At 42.9% G+C, this 18048-nt stretch overlaps 1 protein-coding gene across 1 annotated transcript; it reads left to right on the forward strand.

Annotated features, from left to right (window-relative positions):
• Positions 1-1035: 1035 nt before the first annotated feature.
• LOC128331101 (vomeronasal type-2 receptor 26-like) lies at positions 1036-14381 on the forward strand. The gene is made up of 6 exons (XM_053264458.1): positions 1036-1184; positions 3017-3308; positions 5805-6668; positions 12060-12287; positions 12809-12935; positions 13474-14381. The coding sequence occupies exons 1-6, from the start codon at positions 1036-1038 to the stop codon at positions 14379-14381; spliced, it is 2568 nt and encodes an 855-aa protein (XP_053120433.1).
• The last annotated feature ends 3667 nt before the right edge of the window (positions 14382-18048 follow it).

Below are 18048 nucleotides of genomic sequence, written 5' to 3' on the forward strand. Positions count from 1 at the left end.
TCCCCGAAGCAACCAGGAAGTGCATTTTTAACCATTATTTTTGTTCTTCCTGGGGGCAGTGCCAGGAGGAGCCCTCTGGGAATCGTTAGTTGGAGCAGCTTGAGTAAAAGATGTTCCAGCCAGTAAAACCAAAATGAGATGTTACAGGTAGCAGAGGAGTGGCTGGAAGAAGCTCATTGCTCTGAAAGTTGCTGCTGGTACGTCTGATCCTTTATTAGTGTGTTTGTTTTTGTTTGGGGAGGGGCACTGCCCCTCCTGCCCTTACTGACCATCCACCACTGCTTGCATGCCTGAGCCCCCAAGATCTAAATGATGGACTTCATGCTGAGTCTTTTCTCCACTACATTAGACTTGTTCTCTCCACCAGTTTATAATATATCTACATGAAACAAGATGCTGGAACTTTTGAATAGCAACTCATTCATTGCCATAAGCAGAGGGAATAGGAAGGTCCAGTTTATCACTGTCACTTGTATCTCAGTTACATCCATTTCCTATGCCTCCATCCAAGGGCTTTATTGTTCTTCTGCCATTTATTTTGTCTGGGTCCTATTGAGACTGTATGCCAGATGTGACCCACAAATGTATAATGAAATCCAACAAATATCTCTTGTTTTGCTCTACTCCTGTAAATGGTGTCTCATATAGCACAATACCCTGGGGAGATGGCTTTAATCCCTGTGATTATCTGAGATTGTTAGGAGCCATCCAACCCCATCTGGATTTTCTGAACCACAAACACAAAGTCTCTTGTATTGAATAGACCGGGCAGGAGTCTGGACTCTTTTATAAAAGATCATTGTGCCATTCAAAGCTGGGGTGGGGAACTGTGAACAGGCACAGGCACAGCAGTCTACTGTTTGTCAATTTCTCTTTATCAGAAAGATCCAGAACCATTAAGGGAAGGGTGTTGAAAAGAGGTTGATGTTGAATGAAAAACTGCAACTGGACATTCTGTCAAGATTTGCCATGAGATGGCAGGAATATTTATATTGCTGCTACTTTTTCTGCTGCATTGAATGCAAGGAACGTACTATGATGTGCACCATAAGTGATCCCCTACAAATCCCACACAAGTACTACCAGAGAGGGGACCTCATCATTGGAGCAATCACTTTTCAGTTTGGGTACATCTTTGATGAAATACCTTTCCATGAGTGCCCCAAAGCAAAGTTTGTGCCTTTGTAAGGAGATAATATCTTTTTCTCCCTCAAGATTTTAAAATGCATTTGGGTGTATGGAAATTATGTGTGCACTTCTTTTTTATGTGCCAGTCTTGACTTTTCCCTTATTGTGTTTTCCTCCCTTTCTTATCCATTCTATGATCCTCTGCCTATTGTGTGTAATTCACCATTTTCTTCATCTTCTTCCCACTATGTGTCTTTTCTTGAACTTCTCATTTTCTGTGTTTGGTTCTATCCACATTACATCAAAGGCCACACACACACAGCCCCCCCCCCCACCCCATTGCCAGGTTATTTACAGACACGGGACCAGTGCAGATGGACACTGCCCAGCACACATGATGAGGCTGGCGGAAACATGTCCAACCTGACATCACCAGGGGATGTCCCAACATGCCCTTGAGGTGTCTTTTAATCACATGAGAGGGGCTCTACATGTTTAAATCAAATTTTGGATCATGTGTAGAGGAGCAAATGAAATGAATGCCCTTCTCAAGGAACTAGAGGGCCCTTGTGGGTGTGTTGGAACATCTTCAGGTGACATCAGGCAGGCATGCTCTCAGTGGATCCCCAGCCTTATTGCAAATCCTGGACAGAACTAGCAAATTACAATTTAGTGTAATACTGTAGAAATTGAAAACAATGCACAGAGTTGTGCTAATGTAAGATAATGCCTGGGGATGTTCAAAGTTTTACACTTCTACAAAAGAACTGCACTGGCTGCCGATATGTTTCTGAATGAAATACAAAGTGCTAGTTATTACCTATGAAGCCCTTAACAGCTTAGGTCCAGGGTATTTAAGAGAGTGCTTTCTCTGTTGTGAATCCTGTCGCCTATTAAGATCATCTGGAGAGATCCGGTTACAGTTGCCACAAACTCATTTGGTGGCGACTCGGAACTGGGCCTTTTTTGTGGTTGCCCTGGGGCTTTGGAACACGCTCCCCACTTAAATAAGAGCATCTCCTTCTCTGTTTGCTTTTAGGAAGACCCTGAAGATGCACCTGTTTTCCAGGCCTTCAAATGAGACTTCCCCCCCCCTCAATTTTTAACATGTTATATGTATTTATCTATTATTATTTTATCTTTTTATGAATTTTAAATGTGTTATGTTTAATGTTTTTAATTCTGTACACTGCCTAGAGATTTTTATACTAGGCAGTATATAAATGTAATAAATAAATAAATAAATAAATAAATAAGTTAGTTAGTTAGTTAGTTAGTTAGTTAGTTAGTTAGTTAGTTCCCTGCAAAACATGTCAAGGAGAAGTGCAAGGAATGCCACCTTGTGTTCAAGTGGAAACAAGGTGCAATCCAGTTGCTAGAACCAATTATTATAGACAACAGTGGTGACTGTGCACCTCAGTTTTGCACCCCCAGATAAGGGGCTATATATTTTGCAAGATGGGCATGATGCACGTAAATCTTAGATCATTGATTTCAAATTGGGGAGAGTGATAGATAATTCTGTCCTTATCACTGTCATTGAAATCAGTTGGAATAACAGGTATTTAACTTTGAATCATGCTCATGGACTTTCTTTAAAAACTGGTACCAGTTTTATACCGTATTTCATTCATAATCTTGTTTAGTGGCGTGTGCTGAAATAAATTGAGAAGAACATGGTGTAGCTGTAATGCTTATCTTTGCTATTAAGCTGGAAAATATTGTGCAAGTTAAAATGATCTATTTTCTGTTTCTTTTGTGGTTTATTGAACCAGAGATACATAACAGTTGCAGTGAAATTTGTACTACAATGAGATATAAAATAGTATGTTCTCAGACATATGCTTCATGAAGAACTGAATATGTCTTGTTATTCTTCCTGGTTTAGGTCAACTCCAAAGAACTACCAACATGTTCTGTCCATGGTATTTGCTGTGAAGGAAATCAATGAGAATTTCAAGATCGTACCCAATGTCAGCTTGGGGTTCCACATCTATGATGCTTATTTAAATGCAAAAATTACTTCTCAGAACACCCTCAAACTCTTATCAGCCAGGGAAAGAATGGTCCCAAACTTCAAATGTGATGAGCAAATGAATCTGATAGCTGTTATTGGGGGTCTTGACTCTGACATTTCCCTTCAAATGGCTACTATTTTGGGTATTTACAAGATTCCACAGGTGAAATGAATTTGTGGATTATGTCATTTCCCCAACTCTTACTATAACCCTTCTTCTCCTTCTCATACATGCTCTGGATTTTTTTCATTATTTGCTGAATTTTGGAATAGAGAGTAAGCGTGACTGTGTGAGAGAAAGAGATATGCTGAGAGGCAGAGAAGAATGGTGGTGGTGGGGCTTTGTTTATTTCCCACAAAGATTATTATTATTATTGTTGTTGTTGTTAGTAGTAGTAGTTCAATTTTTAGACCGCCCTTACAAAATAGCTCAGGGCGGTTACACAAATTGTAGAGATTCTAATAGTCCAACAGCCCATGTCAAAAATTTTGTGTGATAAGATACAAAAGGTTTGACCATCTCAAGTTGCTAAACTTGTTCTGGCATTTCCAAAAACACCAGTCTTATGAACAGCCACCTAATGGCACAGCTAAGAAGCAACCTGCCTAGATTGCAGGAGGCTGTTGGTTCAAATCCCTGCTGGTGTGTTTCCCAGGATATGGGGAACTCCTATATTGGGCAGCAGCGATATAGGAAGGTGCCGAATGGCATCATCTCATACTGCACAAGAGAGGGCAATGGTAAACCTATATTGTATTCTACCAAGAAAATCACATGGCTCTGTGGTCACCAGGAGTCGACACCAACTCAATGGCACAACCATTCCTTTCCTACTGGGGCATTTAGGGGTGCAGGCCCCCCAAAACACCTTCTTGGGGCCATTACTTACATCATAAGATACATTGATGAAAAGAAGCAGTATTTGTTGGGGAAGAATGTTCCTAATTCCATACTGTCCAATCTGAATGACTTTGTTGTGGTTTAACCCTTTTCAGACAACTCCGGCAAAGGCTAATGGGGGCCATGAATTACATCACAGGGTACATGGATGAAACTGATAAAATTTGGTAGAGATGGGGAACAGGGGCCAAGATGGCAACATTATTCAAGAGTTCCTTCCTAAAGATTGGATTTCTTCTTATTGAGGGTGGAAACCCCCAACAAAAACCACAGAAACGTCAATCATGACCAAAAACAGAAAGAAAAGATCCAGGAACAGCCCAAACAATGAACACCAATCATCTAAAGGAAAGCAAATGAGAATTGATTCCTCCCTCTTTCCTGCAATTGATTCCTACATTCTTCTCCAAGAGTTATTTGCTTGCCCTCATAATTACAAGATATTACAATATATTTGGCTTGGGGTTTATTTTTCAAACAAGTTGGTAGGAACCACTGAGGTATGGGAGGTATGGGTGCTTGGGGGACTCCTTTCACCCTGCTTTTGACTCAGGCTCTCTACTATAGTCTCAGAAGATCTCTATAATTTATCATAGAGTTTTGTGGAGTCCAAAGGAAAGAGGTGAGGCACACAAGGATAAGGCAATGCCAAGGCAGGAATATTAATGGTTTAATGAAATAGATGTTGAGGCTCTCCACATAAACAGTGTGGAAAGCCAGATGGGGTTTGGTAAGGAGAGCGGGTCAAGCCTGCTCTCCCCATACAAGAGCATCAAGCCCTCTCTGGGCAGCTGGATCGTCCACCCACACAATTACCGGCTCCTTCACAGAGCCAGTAAGGATGGCGGGGATCGGGGACTGTCTGGCCCCCAGAAGTTCTAGCATGCCCATGCGAGTGCATGGGGCATTCTGGGGGATCCCCAATCCTGGGAGGCTTTCTGCAGCCTCCCGGTTGGGGAGCCTACTCATGAGTTACGAAGGCATGGAGCCACACTGTGGCGTGGAACTGTGCTGTGGTGTGGAGACACTCCGTGGCATCTCACAATCGAAAAAATGGGGTAAATGGCAGGGATGTACATGAATTGATTTTTTTCAATTCAAGTTGTACCTAAATCAAATCACCCCAATTCATTTTGGGTCCAAATCTGAACAGCTAGCACAAGGGTGATTTGTTTTGTCCACAAATCTCCCAAAACAAGCAGATTCAGATACAAAGCAATTTGTAAAAAGATTTGGGTACAAATCGATTTGCACAGACAGCAGGCGCAGGTAGCAATTCTCTTAGCAGCAGGAAGGAGCTGAAAATTTTTTCTTCTCTTTTCCTCAATCAGGAAAGCATTTAGGGGTGCAAGCCTCTCTCTCTCTCTCTCTCTCTCTCTCTCTCTCTCTCTCTCTCTCTCTCTCTCTCTGTCTCTCTCTCTCTCTCTCTCCATACACACAAAGTGCAAAAGGCAGAATGGTTGCTGGCTACCTCCTTGAACTCCTCGCACACTTGTCACTTCTTTGACCCTTCCCTTAGCCAATGTGGGGTCAGTCACCCCTGGCAACACAAGATTTGAATGGGTCTTGCATCTGGTAGTTTGTTAGCCCCACCTCTACTCCAGGATTGAACTAAAAATAACTAAAGCACCATACAAAAGCTGGTCTAGATCAAGGAACAGGTTAACCAAAAACTCCACAGGTTTCACTATTTGAGACGAGTATTTACTATTTGGCACACATTCTACACATGTGCAATTTCAATTCCTTTTTTGTTAGATTGCCTACTCTGCATTAGCTTCGGTGACGGATGTTAAAAGTGAACTCCCTTTCTTCTACCGCATGGTCCCCAATGAAGCACATCTGTATAAAGGAATTGTCCAGTTACTTCTGCATTTCCAGTGGACATGGGTTGGAATCATAGCAGCAGATGATGAGAATGGAGAAAGGTTTTTGCACACGCTCATGTCAATCTTTTCCAAGAACAAAATTTGTACAGCCCTAAGAAAGAAAACACCAGTCATATCTCAAACGGAAGAGACTGTGAGTTCAACAGAAACTATCCTGGCCAAGGCCATTTCAATAGCCAACTCCAAAGTAAATGTTTTGGTTGTAAATGCAGAACCTCATGCTATTGCATGGTTGACATGGATGATATATTTTTATTCATTATTAGAAGACATTTCAGTAGATTCGATCAGTAAAGTGTGGATTATGACGACCCAGTGGGCTTTCTCTAAGCAGACTATGCACAGAGCTATTGAGATACAAGTCTTCCATGGTAGCTTGTCTTTTTCAATTCACTCCAATGAAGTGGCAGGGTTTACAAAATTCCTGCGGGACTTCCATCCTCATTTGCAAAAAGGAGATGATTTTGTCAGGATCTTCTGGGAAAATGCATTTGACTGCATATTTCTTGAGTCAAATGATGGCAAGAAAAATCATGCCTGCAGTGGTCAAGAGAAGCTGGAGAACCTCCCTGGAACGTTTTTTGAAATGAGAATGACAGGCCGAAGCTACAGCATCTACAATGCAATCCATGCCATATCACAAGCTTTACATAAGATATATACATTCAGGCCAAAATTCAAGGTAATTGAAGACAAAGGAAGACTTGCTTCTGCATATCTACAACCTTGGCAGGTAATACTTCAAATCCACAGCATTATTTCTGTCATGGCTAGTGATATGATATGGTACTGGGATTAAACCACACACTACCATACCCAAATATGCACATAACATTATTTATTTATTTATTTATTGAATTTATATACCAGCTAATATCAAAATCTCTAAGTGGTTTACAGAATTAAAACATAATATAAAACATAAAACATTTAAAATACATAAAAAGATAAAATAGATAAAAACACATTTTTTTTTAATGGTATCAATTGAAGGCCTGTGAAAACAGGTATGTCTTCAGGGTCCTCCTAAAAACAAACGGGGATGCTCTTATTTCAACAGGGAGCGAGTTCCAAAGCACTGGGGCAGCCACAGAGATGGCACAGTTCTAAAATTTTAAAACAGAATCGTTAATATAATGATCTCATGCCAATCTATGGTGCTGCCACATTTGGAATAGAGTGTACAGTTCTGGTCTCTATATCTGAAGCTTCTTTGAACAGCAGACCAGGCATGGAGGGAAAGGCGGGGGTGATTTTGGTATCTCTCCCCTTCCTCCAAAAACCCTTACCATTTGTATTAGTACTCGTTGGCGATTGGTTAATAAGGAATTACTGTTGTCTTAACTTTTTCAATTTTAGATGTAAATGTATTTTAAGCTCCTTAAATTTTTTACTTAATGTACTGTGTATATTGCACTGGTCTGTGACCGTAACAATAAAGTGACTGACTGACTGACTGACTGACTACCATTTGTATAAATTTGTTCCTGAGGGTCACACAGCTAGCTTTCTAGAGAAAACTCAGCTGGAAAGCAGACTGAAAGGTTTAGCTTATCCAAAAAGACATTCGGCTGGTTCACACAATCATCATATTCAAGGTATGAGGCAGGCTACCCAGGTTTGCATGATAGTGTGAACTCACAAAACTCCCTCCTTTACTGTCTAGTCACCAGCAGGCCTAAAAGAGACAGCTGTAGCTATGGAGGATACTGAACATGGATGTACCATTCTGCAAAGCACACTCTACAATTTTATAGCTGGAGCGGCTTCAGCAGGACTGTGTCTGCTTCCTGCTCCTTCATGGCCAGTCAGCTGCTGATGTAATAAGGTTTTCCAGTCTACTGGCAGTGCAAAGCATGCTGGGAAGCAGGGGCGTAACGATAGGGGGGCAGGGGGGGCACGTGCCCCAGGCGCCACTTGGCAGGGGGCGCCAAAAAGTGCCCCCACTAATCCCCTGCCTTTGGCAAAAAAGATTTTTTGTGTGATTTTTTTTCTCATTACGGAGATCTCCGGCGGGTGGGAGCTCCCATTGGCTGCCGGAGAACACATGCCGACCATGCTGGTTGTCTCAGTTCCTCCCTCCCTGCTTGCTGCACACACGAGGAGGAGCGGAGTAGCTTGGTTTAGTTGAGAGAGCAGCTGCTGCTGCGGACGTTCTCTGACTCTGCCTGCCTGCCGTTTGCCCACCACACTGCCCTCTGGCTGCATTTTATTCTTCTGTTCTGCATTAACAAAGTAAGTTTCATTGCTCAAATCTCTCTCTCCCCCGTGTGTGTTGTGTGTGAGAGAATGTCCCTACTCCCTTGCATAACGTCCTCCTTTTAGCTCTTCTGTGCTTTGCATAGAATGTCCCTACTCCCTTGCATAACGTCCGCCTTTTAGCTCTTCTGTGCTTTGCATAGCAGGCTCCCTCCCCACCAAACCGAGGGTAGTTGCCTGCAAGTGGAGCCAGTGGCGCTCTCCTGGCTTGCATTGTGTTTCTGGCTTGCATTGTGTGAGTTTCTGGCTTGCATTGTGTGAGTCCCTGTGGGATTGCAAAAGGAAACTCACGCAATGCAAGCCAGGAGAGCGACTTGTGGCTCCACTTGCATTGCGCGAGTTTCCTTTTGCAATCCCACCTCTGCAAAAGGAAACTCATGCAATGCAAGTGGAGCCACAAGTCGCTCTCCTGGCTTGCAAGCATGAGTTTCCTTTTGCAGAGGTGGGATTGCAAAAGGAAACTAGTAGTACTAGTACACAAGATCTTTGCAGCTCTGCTAATAATTACAACTTCTGGATCATCCCTTAGCATGGGGGGGGTGGGGTGGCAAATTTAATTTGGAACTCATTAATATAATTTTTGAATAATATTCAGTCTGTCTGGATTAATACTAGGTTTATTCTTTATAGCAGATTTTTATTAGCAACATACAGTCTACAGCATTTTCAGCCTTGTTCATTTGTGCCTTGTGCATATTGTAGATATTCTGTCTCCAAAACATAAGTACAGCATCTATATTTTTGAAGGGGGGGGAAATCCCATTTAATACAGTGTGAACAAATTGGTCCAAAAAGTAGCAATGGGAAATTTTTCTTTCTGCCCCTGTAGCTTTAATAAGATAGAGTGCACAAATATCACTTGATTAACAGCTGCGATATTAATTTCCCTTTTTGGTTGCTTGACTCACAGTGAGAATCATGTCAAGGCAGTGGAGAACCAATTAAATTGATTTTAATCTTTGTTAGGGAAGATAACATGCCTTTTTCTCTCCTTGTTTAAATAATTAAAGTTTCAGTAGGTATTATTTCTGGCTTTAAAGAAATTGGTATCTTAATGTAATGGAATCCTTCTAATTACATACGTAATAGTTTTTAAAAAGTTAATCACAGTTTTTCATTCAATGTGTATTTTGTTTTACATATTAAACTTATATTTTCCTTTGAGAGAGTTTTAAAAATAAGAGGAAATTGGGAAGGCTTTTTTAAAACAAAGAAAAATCTCACCCCTACTTATTCATGATCTTTTTGATTTGCCTGTGTTTTTATTTCAAGCAAGTCAGATGTATGTTGGGGGGTATTTATTTATGTGTATTTATTTCAAGCAAGTCAGATGTGATTGCAAATAACATGCAGAAGATCCCAGGTTCATTCCCTACCTCCAGGTAGGGCTGGGAGAAACTCCTGCCTGAAACCTTGGAGAGCTGCTGCCAGTCAGTGTGGGCAATAGTGAGCTAGGTGGACCAATATCTGACTCTGTAGACAGCTTCCTACGTAATCAAACCATAACTTGCCCTTATGTTCAATCCAATTGGATGCATTCACATTCACAGCTTACATCCAATAAACTGCTGAGTAAGCCCTCCAAACTAGAATCACACAGTGTGGTTTGCAATTCTGGTATATGAAGGGCCCAAACCTCAGTTTTGCTGTTCAGGTGCGTAGGCAAACGGTGATTTAATTAAACCAGGAGGTTATTTATTAAGACTGTGTATGAGAGGGAAGCATAAAGAGGAGGAGATCATGGCTCAAATAATGGTGGCTGAATGTGGCAATTGAGTTTCCCAGGAATACAACCAACGTAAAGTGTGCTACAAATAGACATTATTATAGAATTAATAAACATAGAATATCTATGATAGACTAGAATATATGTCTATTATAATTTAAGTCTCTATTATAATATAAGCATAAATCTTGAATAGACTAGAATATCTATGATGGAAAAGACTAGAATACCTGTCTTGTCTTTACCATTTTGGGACACAAAACCTATTACTATGTTTAAAAGCATTTATTTTCTGGCCATGAGGACTGCAAACTTAGGCTGTTGGTATGCAAGACATTTCTTTAAAATATATATTTCTAAAGAGCCTTGTAGCCTCATGTTTCCTTTTTCCTGTCCCAGTATACTTGCACGGATGCAGCCCACAACCCACATTTGACTATGGCTGTGACACATTTCCATATTTCCGGGGGCGGCTGGGTGGGGGGAGCGTGGCGGGGGGGGCGCAATTTCAGTGCTTGCCCCGGGCGCCGTTTTCCCTAGTTACGCCTCTGCTGGGAAGGCATGATGGTTTCAGAGGGCAATCAGCTCTTAATTTCAGCATCAGATGCTGGGCCTGGCTTAATCACATGTTTCCTGGTTTTGGTGACCCAAATGGAGCCTCTGCTTGTGTGCTGCTACTGGGGTAGGAGTTCTCTAACCCTCCAATGCACACTCAGTTAGTTGTGTGAATAGGCCTAATATTTTTCAGGAAGAAACTGGCCCATTTAATGAATAAGTTAGAAGATGTCAAGCAAGCTTCATTAATGTGGTAAATACAATAACATTAATTACATCACTGCTGTATTTATTATAAGGAAAAATCCTTGCTCCCTTTATAATGTTCTTTTCCTCCCACAAAATATTTTTTTTCTAGAGTCACCCCTGGAGGGAAGAGAGGGAAAAGAGAAAAATGGATTCATTTTTCAATGTAAAGTATTTGCTATTGATTCGTTATTGGAAATAAAGATAAAGGGCCAAAACCTTTGGTTTTGAAAGGCTTTTTTGGCCAGAAAAATTAATTAATGTTCCAGAAATTGAGGACACACTGTCCCATCTGAAAGCATGGGGGGTGAGACCTAATAGGGATGTGCATGGAGCATGTGCATTGTCCATTCTAAGAGCACCAAACTGGTTCCATGGGCCGGCATTTGAGCTGGACCGGAGTGCGGGTGGGGATTCTTTAAGGGGCACAGAAGGCACTGCCTACCTGCCAGCCCCCACCCCACCACTTTTCCAGTGCTGGCGCTCTCATAAAAATCAGGCATATAGGACTGCAGCGACCCTCCCTGCATCCTGGTCAGCATCACCTGCCTGCTCTCTCGCAACGACAAGGGCTGTGGGAATGGTAATGGGAGTGCATGCATCCTGGTGACATCATCAGGGCACACAGGCTCTGAGGGTCAACATCAGGGTGCATACACTTTCATTGCCATTCTCAGTTTGCTTTTGGAGTGGTGAGAGGGCAGGCAGTCTCTTTCACTTGCATGAGAGAACCAATCTGCCCGCTTGCAATGGCAAGGCAACAGCTGTTTCAAAATGGCACACACATTTGATGTTCTCCATAAGGGCACATGTGCTTCCATTGACATTCTCAGTCAACTTTTTTAGCAAGAACTGTTTCAAAGTGACATGAGGAGGCACTGGTGGCAGGAGTCGTGGTGGGACTGGTGGTGGGAGCGATGGTGGTGGGGGCCAGAGAAAAGTCAGGGAGGACAGTTCCCCCCCCCCATGCTTGGACCACTGTGCTTTCCTCCCCGCATGTCACTGGCAAGCTAGGGCCGGGAGAAGAACTGGAATGGTGTTCCAGAGCATTCCGGCCCCACTTCATCAATGTCTGTGTTCGTGTGTGAAATTTGTTTTTAAAACATTTTATTAAAAAGAGAACATTACATAATATCACAAATCACAGATTACTTCTTTTTTTGATGATGAAGAAGAAGAAGAAGAAGAAGAAGAAGAAGAAGAAGAAGAAGAAGAAGAAGAAGAAGAAAATGTTTTATATCTGTATACACAGCAGCATGAAGGGTTGTGTTGTTTTTTTAAAGACAGATTTTCCTCTTCATCATTTGGTAAAATCAGTTTTTGTCTCTTTCATTTTAGATTCACCATTTTCTAAGGACCATGACATTTAACAACACTGCCGGGGACACATCATCTTTTGATGAGAATGGTGAATTAGGAGCTGGATTTGATATTATCAACTGGGTTACTTTCCCAAACCAGTCTTTCCTTAGAGTGAAAGTAGGAGGGATGGATCCACAGAGTTTACCAGGTCAAGAGTTCACCATTAATGAGAAGGCTATTATGTGGCACAGCACTTTCAATCAGGTGGGAGCTCTTCCAGGACACCTGGATGCCTTTTCCTCGTTGTATGTTAAGAAGGGGCTGTGTACCTGAATGTTTCCTCTACATGCACTGCAAATACTTCTTTTAAAGCACTCTTTGATCCACTGACTGTATGTGCTCAAGCCAGTCAGATAGGTATTGTCTGGACTTGCCAAAACACAAATACTTGTATGTATATACAGACACCTGTACGCACATGCAAACATGTCTGAAAAGGTCTATGATGATGAAGCAATTCAGGAAGTGTCTTCAGTGAGACATTCCAGTTCACTTCCTTCCTAACCTGGCATGTTCTGCATGATGTCACACAGGTATCTGTCAATCAGTATAGGTCCCTCAGTCTGAAGCTTAAGTAAGTAAATAGGTAAACAAACAAACAAATACATAAATAAATAAGTATATGGTTCACCCTGCTCCTTGAGAGAAACAATATTGTTGTTAACTGCAAAGGGTTTGTTGTTCATAAGATAGCAGAACCATACATTATTCTCTTTTGTGTACAGGTGCTGCCCCTCGCAGTGTGTAATGCAAAATGCCATCCAGGTTACAGCAGAAAAAAGAAGGAAGGGAAGCCATTTTGTTGCTATGATTGTGCTCCCTGTCCGGATGGGAAGATTTCAGACAAGAAAGGTAGGAGACATAAATGGACATTTTTTAGTAGGTGGATGCTTGATGGTGTACTGAACAGTCAGGCACAACTTCTCAAACGTGAACCACTTTGTGTTATCAAGCTAGCCCCTGCTTCTTCCCACCTCCCTCCTGGTGGGTCAGTCAGACTTCTCCTCTCTGTGGCTTCTCCTCCCCCTCTGACTCCCGCCCCCATTTTCTGTAGTTCTCTCCTGTGCTCTTCCTATTGGCTCTTGTTGGCCTCACTGCCATGCAAGCGACCATCTGATGGATACCTGTCTCTCTAGTGCCTCCCGGCCTCCACTTGGGTATTCTCTGTCCTAGGTGTGGAAAAGGCTTCTGACAGGGCTTAAACAAGGTCATAAACAAATGAAAAAAGCAGGCATGTTTATCCAATGTGCAACCCACTCTCAGAAAAGAAGATTCTGTCCACACACACCCAAGAATTCCCTGACAATATTCATAATTGGTGAGTCATTCATGAATAAAAGTGAGGAAGATTTATTTAGTGGCTGACACAGCATTTGTTCTATTTTTTCAGACATGGATGACTGTCTCAAATGCCCAGAAAATCAATTTCCACACAAGAACCGAGATCGATGCCTTCCCAAGATCCAAAACTTCCTCTCTTTTAATGCACCTTTGGGGATAACTTTGGCTTTCTTGGCTGTGTCTTTTTCTCTGATCACAGTTTTGGTACTTGGAATTTTCATCAAGAACCAAAACACGCCTATCGTCAAAGCCAACAATCGGGACCTTACCTTCTCTCTGCTCATCTCCCTGCTGCTCTGCTTCCTTTGCTCATTGCTATTCATTGGCCAGCCTCAAACAGTGTCCTGCCATTTACAACAAACTGCTTTTGGCATCATCTTCACAGTGGCTGTTTCTTGTGTATTGGCCAAAACCATCACTGTGGTTCTGGCTTTTATGGCCACCAAGCCAGGGTCCACAATGAGGAAATGGGTTGGGAAAAGATTGGCAAACTCTATTCTTCTTGGTTGCTCCCTGATTCAAGCCATTATTTGTACTGTGTGGCTGAGCACTGCTCCTCCATTCACAGATTCTGACATGCACTCTCTAGCTGAAGAGATTATACTGGGATGTAATGAAGGGTCAGCCACTATGTTTTATTGTGTCCTGGGATACCTGGGGTTTCTAGCAATTGTCAGCTTGAGTGTGGCTTTCCTAGCCAGGAAATTGCCAGACAGTTTCAATGAAGCTAAGTTCATCACTTTCAGCATGTTGGTGTTTTGCAGTGTTTGGCTGTCCTTTGTTCCCTCTTACCTGAGCACCAAAGGGAAATACATGGTGGCTGTGGAGATTTTTTCCATCTTGGCCTCTAGTGCTGGACTACTGAGTTGTATCTTTTTCCCTAAATGTTACATAATCATTCTGAGACCTGGCTTGAACAGCAAAGACCAATTATTTGCAAGAAATTTAAAAGTGTGAGTATCCAGGTAGTTTACAACTGCATTTCGGCTGGACCTGGGAAACCATATTTTTTTTGCAAGCCAGACTCCAGGGGGTATCTGGAGTAGGGATGTGCACGGAACCTGGCGGGGAAGGTTCGAAGGGGTGGTGGGTAGGATTTTTTGGACTCGGAAGGGTGCACTTACCCCTTCCCCACATCCCCTCCCCCGCTGGTGCTGGAGTCCTGTAAAATCTCTCCGGGTGGCAGCATGCCTCCCTGCTGTCCTTTCCCCTCTTTGGCCGGAAGTACTGGGCGTGCATGTGCACACCAGGCACATGTGCGTGCACATCGCTCACATGCTCATGCACATCAGATGGGCACACACGCGATTGTGACATGCGCGCCCACGCCCAGCGTGCGGACACATGCCTGGTACTTCCAGTCACTCCCAGCCAAAGAGGGGAAGGGGCAGCAGGGAGGTATGCTGCCCCCCGAGGGATTTTACAGGACTCCAGCACCAGTGGGGGGAAAGCAGGGGAGGGTAAATGCACCCTCCCCCACCCTTAAAGTTCTACCGCCCCCCCACCAAACATTCGAACCGGCCAGTGTTTGATCCTGTTTGGACGCTCATAAAAGGGCCTCTGAACAAGTTTGTGCACATCCCTAATCTGGAGTAATGAACTTACTAGCGTGGTAGACACAATCACTCTTAAGTGTCCTCTACAACCTGCTTTAAAGCCAGCCCTGTGGTATTTGGTTGCACTGCGGAAGTTGAAGCAGAAAGGTAGATGACTAAAGGGCAAGTGGAGGAAGACTCAGCGTGAATCTGACATATTGCAACACGGAGCTCATTTGAGGATCTATGCTCTGGTAGTCCGGATGGCAAAGAAGCGGTTTTTCTCTGCCCACATTGCTTCTGCAAGTTCATGTCAAGCTGAGTTGTTTAGGGTTGTGAGGGGGCTAGTTCATGCCCCCTCTGCCTTGAATTTGAACTTGGAACCATCTGTTACTCTCTGTGATGTGTTTAACAATTTTTTGCTGGTAAAATACCTTGTATTCGTGCTGAACTAGACTCCACAGTTACTGCAGAGTCTGTTGTAGAGCTACCCAGCAACCCCTCTTGTGGGATTGAATTGGATCACTTTCAGTTTTTATTTCTGAGAATATGGACAAACTGCTTCAGACTGTATGCCCTGCCACCTGCTCCCTTGACCCTTGCCCAACTTGGCTTATTTCCTCTGGCAATCATATTATCAGAGAGGGTCTGGTAAATATCATAAATGAGGGAGGGCAGGATGCCTCCTTGTCTTAAGGAGGCTATTATTAGACCTTATTTGAATAAGCCTGCATTGGATCCCTCAGAGTTAGCTAATTACAGACCCATCTCTAATCTTTCTTGGTTGAGCATGGTGATTGAAAATAAAACGGCTAATGTTATAATGCCCTTATACAAAACGATGGTGCGGCCATACCTGGAGTACTGCGTACAATTCTAGTCACCACATCTAAAAATGGACGTTGTAGAACTGGAAAAGGCTCAGAAGAGGGCAACCAAGATGATCAGGGGCCTAGAGCACCTTTCTTATGAGGCAAGGCTACAATACCTGGGGCTATTTAGTTTAGAAAAAAAGACAGCTGCAGGGAGACATGATAGAGGTCTATAAAATCATGCATAGAGTGGAGAAAGTGGCTAGAGAGAAATTCTTCTCCCTCTCCCATAACACTAGAACAAGGGGTCATCCCATGAAATTGATTGCCGGGAAATTTAGGACCGACAAGCGGAAGTATTTTTTCACACAACACGTAATCAGCTTGTGGAATTCTCTGCCACAAGGTTTGGCGATAGTCAACAACCTGAATGGCTTTAGGAGGAATTTTGATAACTTCATGGAGGAGAGGTCTATCAACGGCTACTATTCAGAGAGCTATAGGCCACTTCCAGCCTCAAAGGCAGAATGCCTCTGAGTACCAGTTGCAGGGGAGTAACAGCAGCAGTGAGGGCATGCCCTCCACTCTTGCTGTAGGCTTCCAGTGGCATCTGGTGGGCCACTGTGTGAAACAGGATGCTGGACTAGATGGGCCTTGGGCCTGATCCAGCAGGGCTGTTCTTATGCTCTTATGTTCTTATGACTGTACACACATTTGCAGAAACGTCTCTGAAAACCTCCAGGAAACCCACATGAAGAGGAAGCCCGTGCAGAGGAAACCCCAAAGTTGGAGTATGAAGAAGCTGGCCTATTTTTTATCACTCTTCCTATGAACAGACTTGGGATCGAATGCACCCCTTTTATTCCCCTTCCCCCATCTACAAAGCTGATTATGAACTAGTACTCCTCTAGAATACTCAGCCTCTACACTTGCTTTCAATGGCAATAAGATTCAGCGCTGGAACAAAGCAACACTGCCTCTGAGATATGCAGAGTATATTCTGTAGCATATACCCAAATAGATATCCCACATCTGGCATTAAGAATGAGCCTTGGAGATCTCCATTTCCAAGTAGACTGGAGCTCCAGGGTACCCATTTCTATTCTCAAATGCTAAGGAATTGCGCGCAGTCCATTGCAGAATGAGGCCATTTGGACAGAGACCGGGTCGAGTACTTGTGTGTGGAATCAACTTCTTTTTTAAGCTAGAACCCCAAGGTCCACTAACTATAGCCTGGTGAGAATTGGGGGCTGGAGGAGAGGGCAGGCACACACTTCAAATTAAGGAAAGCGGAGCTTCTCTGACCACACATCCTGCCAAGCATTTCAGTCCTACAACTGAATTCTGCTACAGTCTTTCACGCAAAAATGCACTTCTGGTTCCCATGGCATAACAATCCCAGAAAAGGTCTGCATGGAAGAATTGAACTTGGGCTCCATCAAATAATTTCCCCATAGGGATAAATGGGAAAATAAACAATATTAATACCTCCAGAATGGCTAATGAGAAAGCCCTGAAATTTCACTTAGAGTTCCTACAAGCTGATGTGTGGATCAGTCCATGTTGAAAAATACATAAAAAATCAACAGGTGAACTGATCTCCTTGAACGTCCACTCATTTAATCCTATCCTCATGTGGGAACTCCACATGAAATTTCAGGACTTTCTGACCAGCCATTCCAGAAATATTAATACTTCTGGGTTTTCCATTGTTCTCTATGGGGAAATTATGATTTAAGTTGGAAATTCTGGCACAGCTCCCCATAGTGGCAGCCTGTGTTCAATGCACAAGTTTGAACACTGGTAGGTTCATTTCTTATCCTTGCACTAGCACAATTTGTTTGCACTATTAGACTGTTTGTCTAGATGTCAGTCCCCCCATTCAAAGCAAAAACCTGTTCTTCTAAGATTGCTGAGAGTACAGATATCCCAATTTTTTCTTGGAATCTTGAGCTTTTATTGATTTTTTAAAAATGCTACAAATCAACTATTTTATAGCACACACTTAGCAGCTGTTGGCCTAGGCTGCATAAATTGGGATTACTCTGCCACAGCATAATGAGAAGAGGCATCCAATCAATTCCCTGGTGCCTGGAGAAGAATCATAAGGCACTAGGGTTTGTACATGCAGATCAAGTCTGCATTCAGGCTGAATATATATATGGAAAGCTGCTTCTACATACACATTTCCATTACTTGATCATGCCTAGTTGCAGACCATATGGTTTGAAGGAAGACTGTAGCAATCGGCCCTCCCTTACCCTAAAGAGCGAACCG

The sequence above is a fragment of the Hemicordylus capensis genome, chromosome 6 (genome assembly GCF_027244095.1).
Source record: "Hemicordylus capensis ecotype Gifberg chromosome 6, rHemCap1.1.pri, whole genome shotgun sequence".
Taxonomy (NCBI): domain Eukaryota; kingdom Metazoa; phylum Chordata; class Lepidosauria; order Squamata; family Cordylidae; genus Hemicordylus; species Hemicordylus capensis.

Coding starts and splice junctions, on each gene's coding strand:
- LOC128331101 (XM_053264458.1), top strand. CDS start 1,036: ATGATGTGCACCATAAGTGATCCCCTACAAATCCCACACAAGTACTAC. Junction 12,288..12,808: donor GGCACAGCACTTTCAATCAG/GTGGGAGCTCTT, acceptor TTTTGTGTACAG/GTGCTGCCCCTCGCAGTGTG. Junction 12,936..13,473: donor GAAGATTTCAGACAAGAAAG/GTAGGAGACATA, acceptor CTATTTTTTCAG/ACATGGATGACTGTCTCAAA.